General features: G+C 34.5%; 1 protein-coding gene across 1 annotated transcript in view; it reads right to left on the minus strand.

The window, feature by feature from the left end:
• Positions 1–6870: 6870 nt before the first annotated feature.
• Positions 6871–16486, minus strand: part of LOC107751640 (RNA binding protein fox-1 homolog 3-like) — an 80690-nt gene continuing 71074 nt past the window's right edge. The window contains exons 10-12 of the mRNA XM_016567380.1: positions 13781–13839; positions 10169–10247; positions 6871–7040 (exon numbers count right to left, since the gene is read on the minus strand). Of these exons, the coding sequence (XP_016422866.1) occupies positions 6996–7040; positions 10169–10247; positions 13781–13839 (183 nt within the window). The 3' untranslated portion in view covers positions 6871–6995. The remainder of the gene's footprint in view (positions 7041–10168; positions 10248–13780; positions 13840–16486) is intronic.

Genomic DNA, 16486 nt, shown 5'->3' on the forward strand with positions numbered 1-16486 from the left:
TGTAATCTTTTAAGATTTTTCAGTGTTTTTCAGAAAATAAATCTCTTCTGCTCACCTGGACGGCATTTATTTGATACAAAATACAGTAAAAAAAGTAAAATATTATTACCATTTAAAAGAACTGTTTTCTATTTGAATATATTGTAAAATGTAATTTATTTCTGTAATGCAGTGTTGAATTTTCAGCATCATTACTGAAAAGTCTTTAGTGTCACATGATCCTTCAGAAATCATTATGATGATTTGCTGCTCAAGAAACAGTTCTGATTATCAATGTTGAAAACTATTAACAAATATTAATTAAGCAGCAAATATTAAATATGAATGACAACAAATAATGTTTTCAACATTGATAATAATAAGAAATATTCTTTTCTATAACAGTTCTTTTAAATTGTTTTCAAATATTATTGTTTTCAATTCTCAATATTATCTGTATTTTAGGATCAGATAAATGCAGACTTGATAAATGCATGACTAATTTAATAAACATGAACAAATCTTAATTATTTCAATCTTCCGAGTGGCAGTTGACATTGTACATAGTCTTAGGGGCTGTTCACACAGAATGCATTTTTCCAATCCAATGCAGTACTTTTCCATTGTTTTTCTATATAAACGCAGTAGAGGGACGTGTATTACTGTTGCGCTCGCATCTTTTGCAGCATCTCGCACGAGTGCCGCGTTTTTAACGCTGTGTCAAGTTAAAATAATTTTAAGTTTTACACGCAGCGCTGCTCAAAACATTGGACCAATCAAAAGACCCCGGAGGCGGGGCAAGCATTGCAAGTTTTTGTTTACAGAAGAAAGTTGGCATGGCAACTTTTTTATTTGACGGCAACTTGGCAGAGGAGGCATTCGGCGATGCGCTTTAATAAAATACATAATGAAACAAGAGCACAAGAATGAATATCAATGTAAACTGTCCATAAAATCATTCTTATATAAACCGTAAATCTTAACTAGAGATTTTGCTCTGCCCCCTCTGAACTAACACCCTCATACTCCACCGCCAGACAACATTGATAAGTAGTTGACATCTTTAGTTTCAGAGTCCTAACCAGGAACACCACAGGAAGTTGGTCAGCAGCGTGGCCAATCAGCTGAGTTATGACATCAGCAACAGGAAGTGAATGAGTGGCTCCACCCACACGGGATGAATCGAATTCTGTAAGTGGTCTGACGACATGTCTCCACAAGAAGAGAGTGAATGGATGTCCAATGAGGACTGGAGCCCATGTGGCTAGAGTGATGTCCTTTCTGGGAAGTGCTGCGAAGCGACCAATCACAGCGCGCACGACGACTCCACCCACAGGAAACACATTAGTCATGAAGCCTTCGGCTTGTTTTTGCTCCTCCTCCATCATATGTCGCTTCTGATTGGTGGATGATGCTGTGGGCGGGGCCATAGCATGAGGATCATATCACAGTCATATCAGCGTCAGTTAATGTCCGTCTCTGCTCCATCCATGAACGCTAACATATAGAAAAATAAAATGTTTCTGAATGGGTTTTCTTTCTCTTCCATCTGTTTGTATTCTTGTCTTTTATGTTCTCCGCTGGCACTTTTCTTCATTCTCCTCCGGTTTCTCTAGATTTGCTTTTCTCATGATGGTCCTTGCTTTCCTGAAGTGCTCAGTACAGATATCGCTGTCTCTTATAGATTTTTTCTTCTGCTGTATTTACTGAAAAAGCAAAAGCAGATAAGAATTTATTCAATGGTGCTTGTTGGTTTTAGATTATATAATTTCAGTTTCAAGATGAAATCTACAGCAGCCCCCAAATCCCTCATGTCAACCCATATGACTTGCGCACTATATTATAAGTCTTATAAGTTGTATGATGCTTTATGTAAGGAACAGACCCAAATTAAAGTTATTGACAGCAACCAATACCTTAAGTCATCAAACATGCAGTTTTTAAATATGAGTGTGAACATTATTGACATTTCAAAGTTTTCATGGAGAAGTTTATCTGTCTGTTCCTCACACAAAGATATCATACACTGCAAAATTAATGAATGAAATAAATTAAAATATAAAAAAAACAAAGATACAATAAAAATAAAAATATAGTAAATAATAAACAATAAAAAAAATTTACGTTTTTTTTGTCTTGTTTTTCATGACATTTAGTGAGGGACAAAGAATGACACAATGTAAAGATTCTTCAAAAAATCTTGTGTTAAAAAAATACAAAATTACAGAATACAAGAACGACAGAAGTGTGAATCAACTATTCCTTAAATCATATAATGTATTGTAATTTTTTTTTTTTTAATGTAATCACATTTTGTAAGCACAACATTTCTTAAACTTCATTGCAATGTGTCTAAATACGTTTTGGAGCCACTGTACTTTATATACACATAAGGGAAGAGACCTCAGCGCATGTAAGCTCTTTATTTTATGTAGACATATTCATGAATTACAATGAACTTGTATATACAAACATCAAATATTTTCATATGCAAAAAGATCACATCATATACAGTGTTGAATACATCAAACCAAAGTACTTTTGACAAAACTCTCGGACAAAAACAAATGAAAATAAATGACAGAGTTTAAAGAATAAAAAATTTCAGACACACATAAAAACATATTGAAACGCTTAGGAAGATAATTATATGATATTTATGAAGTATATATGAATGTATTTACAAACTTTTTTTGCTTTTTGTCCTTTTCTTTTTTTCCAACTCTAAGTGTCTTTTATTTTTTATTTTTTTTGCTCAAACAGCAGGTGAACATGCTGGTCTGAATGAGTCGAGACCTGAAGACTTCATAGATGTGAGTAATAATCATATCAATCCTTGTGCTGATATGTCGACTTTATGAGCTGCAGAATAATTAGCCAACACATTAAAAGATCTCCCTCATGTACTTAATATATTAAAACAATAAGCAAATACATATGTATAGTTTACCGTCTGCTGGTTCTTTGTACATTAATGCGAGTCGACACAGTGGAAATAAAACAACAAATCACATCTTTCACATCCACAGAGGCTCTTTCTGGTTGAACATCAGCAGCAGCAGCAGCATTAACAGGTCAAAGCAGAATAAAAGCGCAAGAGATACAGAGAGGAAAACAGAGAGCAGCTGTCTGCTGGAGACTTACATATACTGCAATTCAGTGCAAAAACATGTTTTATACTGGAGTGTAAACCATTCTCTTACACTTTGATGCAATTTCCCTTCAGAGAAGATGCAACTGCAATTGAAGATGCAATTTTTACACAATGAAAAATGACAAGAGCTCTCTCAAAACAGCAAACCAAGTCCCTAGAGATCATAAAAGAAACGTTATAAATGAATGTGCCAGTGACTTTAAGAGACGAAAAAAATCTGCAGCAGATCTGGGAAAAAAGGAAATGTCCTTAAAGATTCTGCTGATATGTTTGTTTGTAAACATTGTTAACTTTGACTACACTTAAAGCATAAAAGTCCTTTTGCATGAGTCACATCACTCAAAGTTAAGTTTAAACTTACACCTTAAGGATATAGCCCTAATTATGTTAATCAAATGACATTTGAAAATTACAGCACAGGGGATCTGAATTCAGTCCAAAGCATCATAACATGAGCTCAGGGATGTGATCTTGAGAGTTTTCATCTAAATTCTTACAAATGTCACACTACTTAAGGTTTCTATCCATGTTTTGCATTTGAATCAGTGAGGTAGAGACATTCAGTCTGAACTGATTCACATTTAATTAATGCATTCAGATTGAAGGTCTGGAGTGGAAAAGGAAGTGCAGGACCTTCTCATGACATCTGATGAAGACAAGAAACTGTCAGGAGACAGCTGCTCTCCTCATATCTCCTTTCCTGTCTCTTTAGGTTTTTTTTATACTTTCCTATGATTCTTCATGCCTCAATGTGTCCCAGTGCGTTTTGTTAAGGCAAGACACTATGGGTGAACAGAGTAAAAATTTGAGCTAATATCATCATACATACAGTACATTAAGAAAACTGTGTTGTATTACAAGTTTTCAGAAATGTTATGGTTAAATACACAAATGAGGCATTTTCTAATTGAATATGCACTAATTTGAAAACATTTCAGAGAATAAATGTGAACACTGGATAAAGCCAGGTTAAAAAATTTTGTTTGATTTTGTTGACATATTAGAGTTGAAGGTTTTTACAGAAGGGATTTTTGATATCTCTTTTTATCACTCCAAAAATTAGAAAATACCGTCAACAGCCAGAAAAAAACATAAATTTTCATCATGTTTTTAGGAATAAAATGTAATATCAGTGCAAATGATATATGAACAAACTCCTCTACAAAAACCTTCAGAATATAGATAGGAATAAAACTGTAAAAAATGGTGTATGTGAGTGCTGCTGAAGTGGAGAAACAAACTCATTTAGAAAAAATGTCTTTTATGTATTGTAATTGAAATCTATAGACGCAAATAATGTGCAATAATAAAATCAAGCAAATGATGTATGAACAAATCCTTCTGTAAAAACTTTCAGAATATAGATAGAAATACAACTCTAAAATTTGGTATATTTAAGTGCTACTGAAGTGGAGAAACAAATTCATTTTGTGAAAACGGCCTTTAAAGATATGTATTGGAATTGAAATCTACAGACATATATAGTTATTGTCAGTCCTGTGTTCCGTGTTTTGTGTTTTCCTCCCCCACGTGCTTTCCATGACCCAGTTTTCCCTCATGTTTAATTATGTTTATTGATCCCAGGTGTTTCTCGTCTTCCCCTCATCAAGTCGTGTATTTATAGTGAGTCCAGTTCTAAGTTTTTTTTTTTTTATTAAAAAAACAAAAACAAAAAAAACACTAGCTTTCTATTTTTTCTATCTACTTGTTTTTCTTTGTTTGTGTGTGTATAATATATATATATATATATATATATATACACCTTATACTTTGCTACGTGCACTGCGTTAGGCTAACCGAGACTTGTCATTTGCACTTATATATTGTTGCTCTCTTGTTAGTTTTGACTGCTTTCATTGTCCTCATTTGTAAGTCGCTTTGGATAAAAGCGTCTGCTAAATGACTAAATGTAAATGTACTGTAAATGTAAGTTTCTTTGTCTGGTGTTGAATGTATGTCGATCCCCGTGTCCTACGTGTGATTTCCTTGATGTAAATAAAGTCTGTGATCATTCTGGATTCTCCTTCGTCTCCTCGCTCCTTCACAGTAGGCACACAGTGACAGTTATAGTGCAATAATAAAATCAAGCGAATGATATATGAACAAACTCCTCTATAAAAACCTTCAGACTATAGAGAGGAATAAAACTGTTAAGTCCATTGTATGTAGGTAAAACTGAAGAGGGAAAAAAACAACTTTTAATAAATGTGTGTGTGTGTATAATATGTATATATGTGTATATATATATATATATATATATATATACACTGTATACTTTGCTACGTGCACTGCGTTAGGCTAACCGAGACTTGTCATTTGCACTTATATATTGTTGCTCTTTCCTTCGTCTCCTCGCTCCTTCACAGTAGGCACACAGTGACAGTTATAGTGCAATAATAAAATCAAGCGAATGATATATGAACAAACTCCTCTATAAAAACCTTCAGACTATAGAGAGGAATAAAACTGTTAAGTCCATTGTATGTAGGTAAAACTGAAGAGGGAAAAAAACAACTTTTAATAAATCAGATTTAAATATATATATATATATATTGTAATTGAAATCTACAGATGCAAATAAAAACGTGTAATAAAATAAACACTTAAATATGTATTTTGGATGTTTTCTTTCCACTATTCTCGAAGCAAAATACCCCAACATTTTAAAATTGAACAGTGGCATACTGTAAAACATTGTTTATCCTGTAGTGTCTTGCCTTAAATGTAACTATTTCTCGTGTTCCCTTAAATCTCTATATGTCCACTTAAAGCGCTCCATGTCTCCCTACATATTTTCTTAAGTGTAATAATTTATATATTTTTTTCAGTTTCTCTATAAATCTCCTTAAGTCTCCCCATGTCTCCTTATACATTTTCTTAATCATTACAATTATTTTAAAATTTCTCTGTATATATCCTTCAATCTCCCCACGTCTCCTTATACATTTTCTTAAGTCTAACTATTTATTATTATTTTTAAATTTCTCTTCAAATCTCACATTTCTTTAATCTCACAGCTTTTAAAACCTCCTTTCTCACTACATATTGCTCCCAAAGTCTCTATGTTAACTTCTAAAATTACTTTATGCAATATTTCCATTTATGAAATGATGGTTTAATCGTTTATATGTTAATGTACAAGCACTCACACATCCATTCAGCATTAGTTAGTGTGGGTTAAACCTGTCCACTCTGTACAGAGGTAAATCTGCAAAGTGCAAACGTGAGAGGGCTGAACACATGACGAGTCCTCTCATCTCTAAAACAACATGCATAGAAACCCTTCAAATAAAACCCCAGCAACTAAAGAAGAACAGCTTATTCATACAGCAAACACACTGTTTCAGACCACAGAGACTAGAGTATGCTGGCGATATCTGGTGAGATATAGTAAATCTGAATGTCTGCTGGGGTGGTTTTGTATTAAGAGAATAGTTTAATATAGTCCTGAGATATTTTTGTCTCATGTCTGAATTCACACTAGCAGCTTATATACATAACAAAATGATCAATAATGAAAAACAAACATCTAAAGGACCACATAATAGTTCACATTCTTCCTATTTTAAAACGCATTTTGAAATACTGTCCTTGCTTTCGCAGACCAAACACAAATGCAAAAACATTTCCGACGTTAAAAAAAATGTCTAAAATCAAAGTGTCCAAAAATCTGACATCAACACATTTATGAGCTGCTCTTCTGATTTTCCCATTGATTTCCACAACGTCCACTTGAGAGAATGTTGTCGGGATGAGGTCATAAGGTGACCTGGAAGCATTTTAGTTTGAAATTGCACTCCATGTAGCAGAATGAGTCTAGCGGTTTTGTGTGTTAGTTTGCGTAATCAGTGGTTTAGTCTCTCTAGTAGGGCGTGAAGCGGCTGTAGCCTCCTCTGTACAGGCTCGCCTGCAACATCAAAGATGACAGAGCACCAATCAGAGTCAAGCTGGTGGTCACGGCAACGACGGAATTCCTGCTCCTCAAATTTCCTTCCTTTAGAATTCTGACATTGATTTAAAGGAATAGTTCACTCAAAAAAGAAAGTCAGCCTGTTTGTTTTTTCAGTAGAACAGATTTGGAGAAATATATCATTACATCCTCTGCAGTGAATGGGTGCCGTCAGAAAGAGAGTCCAAACAGCTGATAAAAAACATCACAATAATCCACAAAAGTCCATCCCCTGTTTTCCTCTCACATCAAAATCCACCCACATATTTGTTCAGAACTGTTTTGGCTTGTAAACGGTGCTTGATCTGTGCAGATTTCTCTGATTCAGACGAAATTACCTTTTCACTGAGAAAGCAATAGTATGGATAGAGGACTATTTTAGCCAGAAGCAACGGTTTGAAGTTTAAAACGTCTTGATGGATTCATTTCTTACAAACATGTAGCTTTTCACTGATGGACTGGAGTGGTGTGGATTACTTGTGGATTATTGTGATGTTTTTATCAGCTGTTTGGACTCTCATTCTGACGGCACCCATTCACTGCAGAGGATCCTTTGATGAGCATGTGATGTAATGTTACATTTCTCCAAATCTGTTTCCATGATGAAAAACTCATCTACATCTTAGATGGCCTGAGGGTGAGAAAATGTTCAGCAAATTTTCATTTTTGCATGAACTATTCCTTTAACGGTGTATGCGTGTGTGTTCACTAATGCTGATGAACTCTGAGAACTTATTTAGAAAACTCCAAACTTGAACTTAATACTGGTGAGATCAAGGGGTCATGCTGCCCATGAAGGGATTGGCATGCTTTTTTTTTGGTATCTCATTACAGAGTCACTAACTAGCAATTTCACTAGTGCTCCGTCTGCGTGCATTGTGCAGAAATGGCATCCGTCGCCTTTGAAAGCATTATAGACCTCAAACTACTATGCATCAAATTAATACTGATGGTGTTCAAAAGCGTGTACAATTATTCTCTTTAAAGTTTAGCATGCAGAAAGCTTGCAGACGTTGGGTGCAAGTGATCGTCTTCGAATACGCCCAGCGATACCGGACTATACGTATAATTTACTCCAGAAAGCAGAGACCATCAAAGGATAATTCTCCCTAATTTAAGGAAGAACCCACTTGCTGGTCTGGGTAGAAGCCTTCTGCAATTTCATGATGCTGAGAAAACCAGCAAAGAGAATTTAATGCAACCTCAGAGGAACTAATTATTAAAGGAATTTTAAAAGTGAAAGCTCTCCCATCTCGCGCCGATGCGTTAATCAGTTATGATGAAAGAGACGAAAACCAAAGTGCTCTTTCTCTGACAGATGAGGGATCATTTGATTGCTCTGTAAATCAGAGTTCTCAGGTTCTTCCACATCAGTACTCAAACACACACACACACACACACACACACACAAATACTGTATATCTAAACGGACAAGTTGGGGTCTGTTCCAAAACCTAGTGAGCTCCCTAACTAGACAGCATTCTAAGACAATATAGAGGCACTTCAAAAGGAACTCAAACCCTTTTAAGATACCTTTTTTTTTGTAATGCACCATTAGCTGTACACTGCAAAAAAATATTCTTATTATTTTATTTAATTTATTTTTGCTTTATTTTCTAGAAGAATATCTAAACCTTCTTAAATCAAGATCAGTGGTATTTTAGTATTATTTTCGTACTTATTATTGTTATTTCTGTTTTAGTTTACTTATTTTTAAATTTTAATCTTTTCATCTGATATTTTAATTTTATTTCAGCTTTATTTTAATTATCAAAACCAATTTTTAAAAGTTTTAGTTTACAATAAAACTGATCAAGATGCATATACTTGAAATGCATAATGACAAGTAATTTTCTGAGAAACTGGTCAAACTTAAGTGATAAAAAAGTCTGCCATTGGGGTAAGAAAAATAAAATTAATTCAAATTGAAAGGCAGATAACTGTTCTCATTTTAAGCATTATTTCATTTCATTTAGATCAATTTTTCATTAAGCATCATTTTATTTTTATATTAACCTTTTATTTATATTATATTAACCTTTTTATTATTATTATCATCTAAAAAAAAAAAAAAAAAAAAAAAAAAAAAAACACTAAGGAAGAAAATTGGGTTTTTGCAATGCATCCTTTGTGTGCAATCCCAGAATGCATTGCAACAAAACTATCCATCCAAAATTGTTTAAGAATATTTTCAAACAAACAGACAAATAAGGTCATACTAATTAAAAAATAGATTATTAACACTTTTTTTTAAAGGTGCTGTATCAAGACAAAAGTAGTTCAACTGTGAAAAAACTGTGCTCTATAGCAGTCTTCAATGCAAGAACACAGTCTCTTTGTAAGCAGTAGACAGGCGGCTCACTATGTTTTGGAACGGAGCCACTGATGGGGCTCCTCGGCTCCGTGACGGGGTCATTTTTCTCACTGTTGATGAAGAAACAAGGAAGGAAATTTGCATGGAAGCAGGAAGTAAAGAAAAGCGTACAAGCACAGTCTTAATTAAGTAAAAGAAGGGAGTCTCAAACAAAGCGTCTTAATTAATGAAAGCTTTTAGCTAGCAGCTGCACCGGGGAACTGTTTACTACTGCTTCTTTTTTCTTTCTTATTTCATTTTAATGTGTTTTGTTGATGTCCTTGTCGTTGAGAAATTGCATGCATTCTGGAGTGCCAAACAAAGAGTCATTTTTTTTTCTTTCTGATAGAGAGAGGTGGTTGGAAACAAACCATCCTCTGTCATCTCCTTCAGTCGAGTCTGTCCCACGGCACACTGCTGCATGCGTTACATGCTCGTTAATTTAGGGGAAATAGAGAGCAAACGACGCAGTGGAGAAGAGACGAGCTCTCCTCACTCTGACGGCCCATTAGTGCCTTCATCTTTGATGTTAGCTGCAAACGCTAGCTAAAAACAAACATTAACCGACTGACTTCCTCTCGTCAGGGAGCGTGTCATGGAAAAACGACTCACAGAAACACACCTGGCACATAAGTGGTGGACAAAAAATTCTTAATGCAATTCTAACAAAGTGCACAATACATTTGCATGTTGTTTTTGACTCTTCTGGGTTTATAACAGTGGTTTATCTTACCATGGTCCCCACGCTGTAAGTAGCTGCCGGGCCGATGCTGTGGTGATATGGGTCAGTAGTTGCATAGACTCTCCCATAACTGCAGAAAAAGCGACGCTTTAAGACATGTGAACACTCATGAAACAGCATTTGTAAATATCAAATATCCAATCAAAATACAATGTATGCACAAAAACTATTCTCACCAAGTTTGGTATGAATTTTTGGACTTTTTGCACAATAAACTTCACCAAAATTTAGTGTGAATACTAACAAAAATGCATTAAACAATAAAATAAAAACAAATTAATTAATTAATTAATTAATGCTAAATAAAAATAAAACGTAAACAAATAAATATAACAATTAAAGCCATTTCAAAATATTAATAAATAATATAATAATAAAAAAAAAACACACTATATGCACCAAAACTATTCTCACCAAGCCCAGTATGAATTTTTGGTATATAAATTTGTATCATAATTTTCTGATTGGTGTGAGAACTGGTGTGCAATTACTAAAACAAAAACTTAAATAAATACAAATTAAAGCAAATAAAAATGACAAAATCACATAAGAAAATGAAGTAAACTGAAATTAAAAATGAAAATAAAAAAGAAAGCTACTAATAAATACTCAAAATATATTATTATAGTATATAAATAATACTAAAATAAACCTATGGACAACAAACAGTGTCATTAAAAATGAAACTAAAAACATAATAAAACATTACAAAATGTAATGCTTTCATTTAATATTTTTAATTACAAAAATAATCAATTAAAAATAAATGCCTTTCTGATAACCCTATTTTATATTTAGCCCTAACCCAAGTTAAATAAACATGTGAAAAAAAGGGGGAAAAAAAGACACACACATAAGAAAATAAAAATAAAAACTGAAAATACAAGCAAAAAAGTAATAAATACTATAATCAAAAATGATAATAAATACTATAATCAAAAATGAAAAATGATTCGCATCACAAGTTCAATACTGTACCGGGTGCGCTACCAAGCAAGTTTACTACGTCAGAAAAGCCATTCATATTAAGCTGATTATGTGATGCTAACCTCAAAATGTGTTAGTTTACAAACCAGGCGCTATAATAAAAGTGTTTTGAGGTCACAACATAGTATTGCGAATGAAAATAAGCATTTACCAATCAACAATCAAAATTTGTGAGAACTAGTGTTAATTTCAGCTGGAAACTGCAGTGAATTGTATGTATAGGTAGGTTTTTGGAGTTTTGTCTTTTTCAGTAAGCCTACGTTGGACGGCAACGGGTTCACAGGGAGTCAAATCTTTTTTATGCTTTTAGCATTTTTTTAGTCTGCATAAGGGAACTTTCTTCAGGTAAACAACAAGAAAAGAGAAGACGACTGAAGAAAACAAATTAAGCATGAGAGCAAAAGAATGACTGAAAAGAGATAATGAGCGAGGGAAAAAAAGGTGAAGGAGGCAAACAAGGTGCTGTGGGCTTCGTGTCGCTGGTTTGGAACTAATCCTCCATAGGACGGACAACACGTGTCATTTCCTTTCATTTATATATTGCACATATTCCACTCTCTTCTGCTTCTTCTCCATATACAGCTTGCAAATGAAGGTCTGCAGACAGCAGATAAGAAAACACAAGCCCTCGGCTGCGGGCAACAACTCCAGCAGACGAATGGAGGGCGAGAGAGAAAAGGCCAGCTTTACCGTTAGAGATATATACGCTTTAATGTCTATGTGTGTGTGAAACTGGACATTCAGTGTGCTGACTCAGTCTGGATTGGCAAGAAACCTGCTTTGAAAGCACAACACTGACTTCAGCACAGCGCAAAACATTTCATTAATCTGTACAATCAGTGTTATTGTCTTGATTCCCAGTGAAAATATCTAAACATCCTTTAAAACAACGAATTTGCTTGCGACGCAAAACTGCATATTAAAATGGTGACTTGGTTTCGGTGACGGGTCTTGAATCAAGTTCCTCATCAGCAAATTGCAGCCACACTCAGACTCGCTATACAGACTCTGGCTTTATTTTCTTTTTTATTATAAAGCTGAAATAAATTAGATGGGAAATTTAAGTGAAAATTGGAAAGTTGTTGTTGTAGAGAAATGAGTTTAAGCACTAAAATGACTAAAACTAAAACTGAAATAAATGTGAATTAAAGCTAAGAAGAAATATTTAAAAAAGCAACAAAACAATAGAAATGACAAACGCACATAAGAAATGTATTAAAACAAACTTAAATTAAAATGAAAACTGAAAATATAAAAATATAATATAAACATTATATTAAACTAATAAATACTCAAAATATTAATACATACTACAACTATACTAATATACTGTTTTCAGGTCAATTTAAATAGTAAAAATATAGCTGCAAGCGCGATTATCGGGGTTCAAGCGCATATGAAAAAAGACATTACGTTATGTATATATCATTTAGTAAACCTGTAATCACCTAAATCAATGATGTAATTTTTTTTTTTTTGGCAAATTCAGGTAATTTACCATAGAAATATGATGATTTTTAATGTTTATGACAGTTACAGCACCACTTATGGTTGCAAAAGTCGTTTTTTTTTAAATAATGTCAAATATTTTAAGAACAATTTGATTGACAGCAGCGGTCCTATAGGCAAAGTTGTTCAGAATGAGGAGATCGATCGTACGATGTGAAGATATAGTGTATACGTGAATATATGAACATTTTCTGCAATTTGAGGTCATTTACCATAGAAATATAGTGTTTTTGAAGCCTTTTTAACTATTATATTGCCACCTGTGGTCCGATCTGCATGAAACTTTGCGTGCTTGTTCAGAATCACCTGTCACATGTGCTCACCTAGTTTCGTGAAGTTTTGAGTTTTCATTTAGGCTTTATAGGTTTTTGGGTATATTTGGACACACCCCTTTTCTAAAAGACCCTGTTATAGATACCCAAATGGTAAAGTTCAACATTTCCTTTTTTTATATATATAATTGAAAAAAACTGACCTACAGAGTCCAGAGAATTGTACTGCAGTGCTTTTTTCGAGATTGAGCGAAAAACCTATGACTAGTTCGCAAAAGTAATTTTTTATTTTTTACACATCAATTATGTAACAAACGATTTGATTGACAGCAGTGGTTTTAGAGGCAAAGTTGTTTGGAATGAGGAGGTCTATGAGATGATATGAATATTGTGTGTATGTGTGAAAAACCTCGCAATATACAGTCGTTTACGCCCTTGAAAAATGCGATATCGCCCCACAGTGGCCCATTGAAATAGCAAAACATGTACCAGTGCTATGGAGAATGAGCAGTGAAATAAAAAATAAAATAAAAAAAGATACATTTAATAATTAAAAAAATATTAAATTTAACGGTTTAATTTAATACTGTTATTTGTATACAAAAATCCATTAAAAATCAATACCTTTTTGTAATGACACAACAAATGGTTACATACTAAAATGACTCAAATTAAAATGGAAATACAAACTGAAGCTAAATAGAAAAAACAAACAAAAATTTTTAAGACATCTCGTTTATCTCAAAAACTTGAAATGCATGCATGAATGCATGTCAAAATATATGTTTTGTTATTATCATGTTATGCAACACTGCATGTGTGTATGAACTTGTACCTGTCGCTGTACGCTGTAGCTGTTGCAGGCTGAGTATATCTGTATGCTGCATATCCACCCTGAAAACACAAAAATGACAAAAAGATCAACACAAAACAGACAAACATCAACAAAACTATCACTTATATCACACAAATAGATATACAGCAACTACCTATTACACAAACCCAGTGAGCAGCACACGCAAATATTGTTGTACAAACCACTTCATCTTGTGCTTCACATGTCTTTTTGCGGTCAAATCTTTACTGATTTTTATAAAGTAAACGTAACAATAACTTTGATATTGTTAGTAATATTTCCAGATGAAACTTACTGGACTGAAGCAGCTTAGGTTGACATGACTATTTATGCACAGTGTTGGGGAAAGTTACTTTTAAAAGTAATGCATTAGTATTACAATATTGTGTTACTCCATAAAAAAGTAACTAATTATGTTACTTAGTTACTTTGTATGGAAAGTAATGCGTTACGTTACTTTTGCGTTACTTTTTAAATCTGGACAGGGCTTGCAGTGAGATGAATTAATTCATATTCATATTTATTTTGAACTACAGTAACATCTTCTGATTTCTCTCAACATGGGGACAGGAGAGCTGTCAATCAATAAATTGGAAAAAAAAGTAACTTGCGTTACTTATTTGAAAAAGTAACTCCGATATTCTCTTGTAAATTAAAAAGTAATGCGTTACTTTACTAGTTACTTGAAAAAAGTAATCTGATTACGTAACTCTCGTTACTTGTAATGCGTTACCCCCAACACTGGTTATGCATAATGTTTTAGGAAAATAGAAAAAATTTTGAAATGTGAGTCTCAGATCTGATCATCAGGTTTTTGAGGAGCGTTTGTTTCCAGAAGTTTTACTTTCACTGTTCCTCAGTGGAGGAATGATCTTCACAAGCCTCCAAAACATCTCAAATCTCATCTTTAGAGGAACGTTTGTTTGTTCATCTCTCAATCATCATTGTATAGCATTATATGTTTTGCTCATCAAACTAAGCATTTAAATATCATCTTAAGACATATTATTAGCAGATATAGAGTGACAACTGATATGTATATCATTTTATGTAATCGATTTACATTACAAATCCAAATTACTCACTTTTTGGCCATATAAACATCAGCATCTGCAGTTTTGGCCTCTGAATAAAACTGAGCTGTTTTTCCCCACTCTATTCTCACTACATCAGACTATATGAGCCATAAAAGCTTGATGCGTCAAATATGATACCCAACAAAAAACACTTTTTCTTTAATGTTTTGTCTAAAGGTTCAATAAACTGTTCAATTTTAAAAAACGAGACTTTTCTGATTAGTATTTCACATATCAGACTTTACAGGGTTAATACTGCAGCCTAGTATCTGTACAGCATCCTCAGAAGTGTGCGTATGATGCCTTCAGATGCCGTCTTTATAGGTTTTGAAACACATCTGTCTTGGTTCTTGTTGGTTTCTCTCGAAAACAGAGCAGATTCTGTTGATTTGCCGCTTGTATCATAATCAGCAGAGACTCTGAGGTGGAGTCGAGCTCATTTGTCTGTAGGCAGATCGCTAATAACACACATTAATCAGAGCGTCAGAACGAGAGCAGCCGCTGTTTCACTTTCTCCGGCCCGACAAACACACACAACGGCCATGAGTGAGCGCGCCGTGCCACTGGGGGGCGCTGCGACACACGATAACGCTGGTGATTTATATTTGGGATGCTGAGTGTGGAAGGCTTACACTGATAATGTGTGCCGCATTTAAATCGGGGACAGAAAGAGTATTATTGAGTGGAGAATTTGAGACAGTCAGCACAGAACGGCTTGGGCGTTACTGAAACGAGCACACGGAGACTCGAGAACGCTACGGGAAGGGCTGGGTTTCCATCACTCGGAAAACAATTTGAATCGGAAGAAGTTTGTGAGTGAAAACTAAATGAAATCAGGTTAGAGGTTGAGCGGGGGATTGCAAGGTCATGTGACCCTTCCCCTGGGGATAGGAAGTGAGGAGGAGCAGGCGTGGTGAACTTCCTGCGGGACTGCGCTGATTGGAGCCCCCGCCTGCGAACACACGGGGTAATAAATCAGACTGTCAGCACCTCCGGCCCAATACACAGAACATGCCTTTATCAGGACACCGAGAGCCCCGACGCTAAATATAACAGACCACACCGCTGAAGATGAGAGAACAGACAACGAGAGAAGAGAGAGAGGAGAAAACATGCGGGAAGAATGAGAAGTGAGGAGAAAAGAAAGGAAGAAAAAGGAAAAAGTTAAAGAACAGAAGAGGAGAGAATAGAAGTGAAATCTGAAACAAGGGAAACAAAACAAAAGAAAAAGTGAAAAGACAAGTAAGAAAAGAAAAATATACTGATATTTCTCTTCCAAAAATATCAGTATATTCCACACAGACTCTCATTTGAATAAAATCAATTCACAAAATAAAATGAAGAATAGAATGAATAAAATGATTTTTTTTTTTAAAAAGGCGAGGAGATAAGCTGAGAGCAGAGAATGAGAGTGAAAGAGAGATGTGCGAGTGTGTTGGTTCTCCAGTGTGTCACTATCAGGGTGACACAGATGTGAGATGACTTACAGGTGTGAGTGTGTGTGTGTGAGTGTGAGTGTGAGTGTGTGAGTGTGAGTGTGAGTGTGTGTGTGTGTGTGTGTGTGAGTGTGTGTGTGAGTGTGAGTGTGGGTGTGTGTGTGTGTGCGCGC

This window comes from Sinocyclocheilus rhinocerous, unplaced genomic scaffold, assembly GCF_001515625.1.
Source record: "Sinocyclocheilus rhinocerous isolate Xijiao unplaced genomic scaffold, SAMN03320098_v1.1 scaffold1553, whole genome shotgun sequence".
NCBI classification, from domain to species: Eukaryota; Metazoa; Chordata; class Actinopteri; order Cypriniformes; family Cyprinidae; genus Sinocyclocheilus; species Sinocyclocheilus rhinocerous.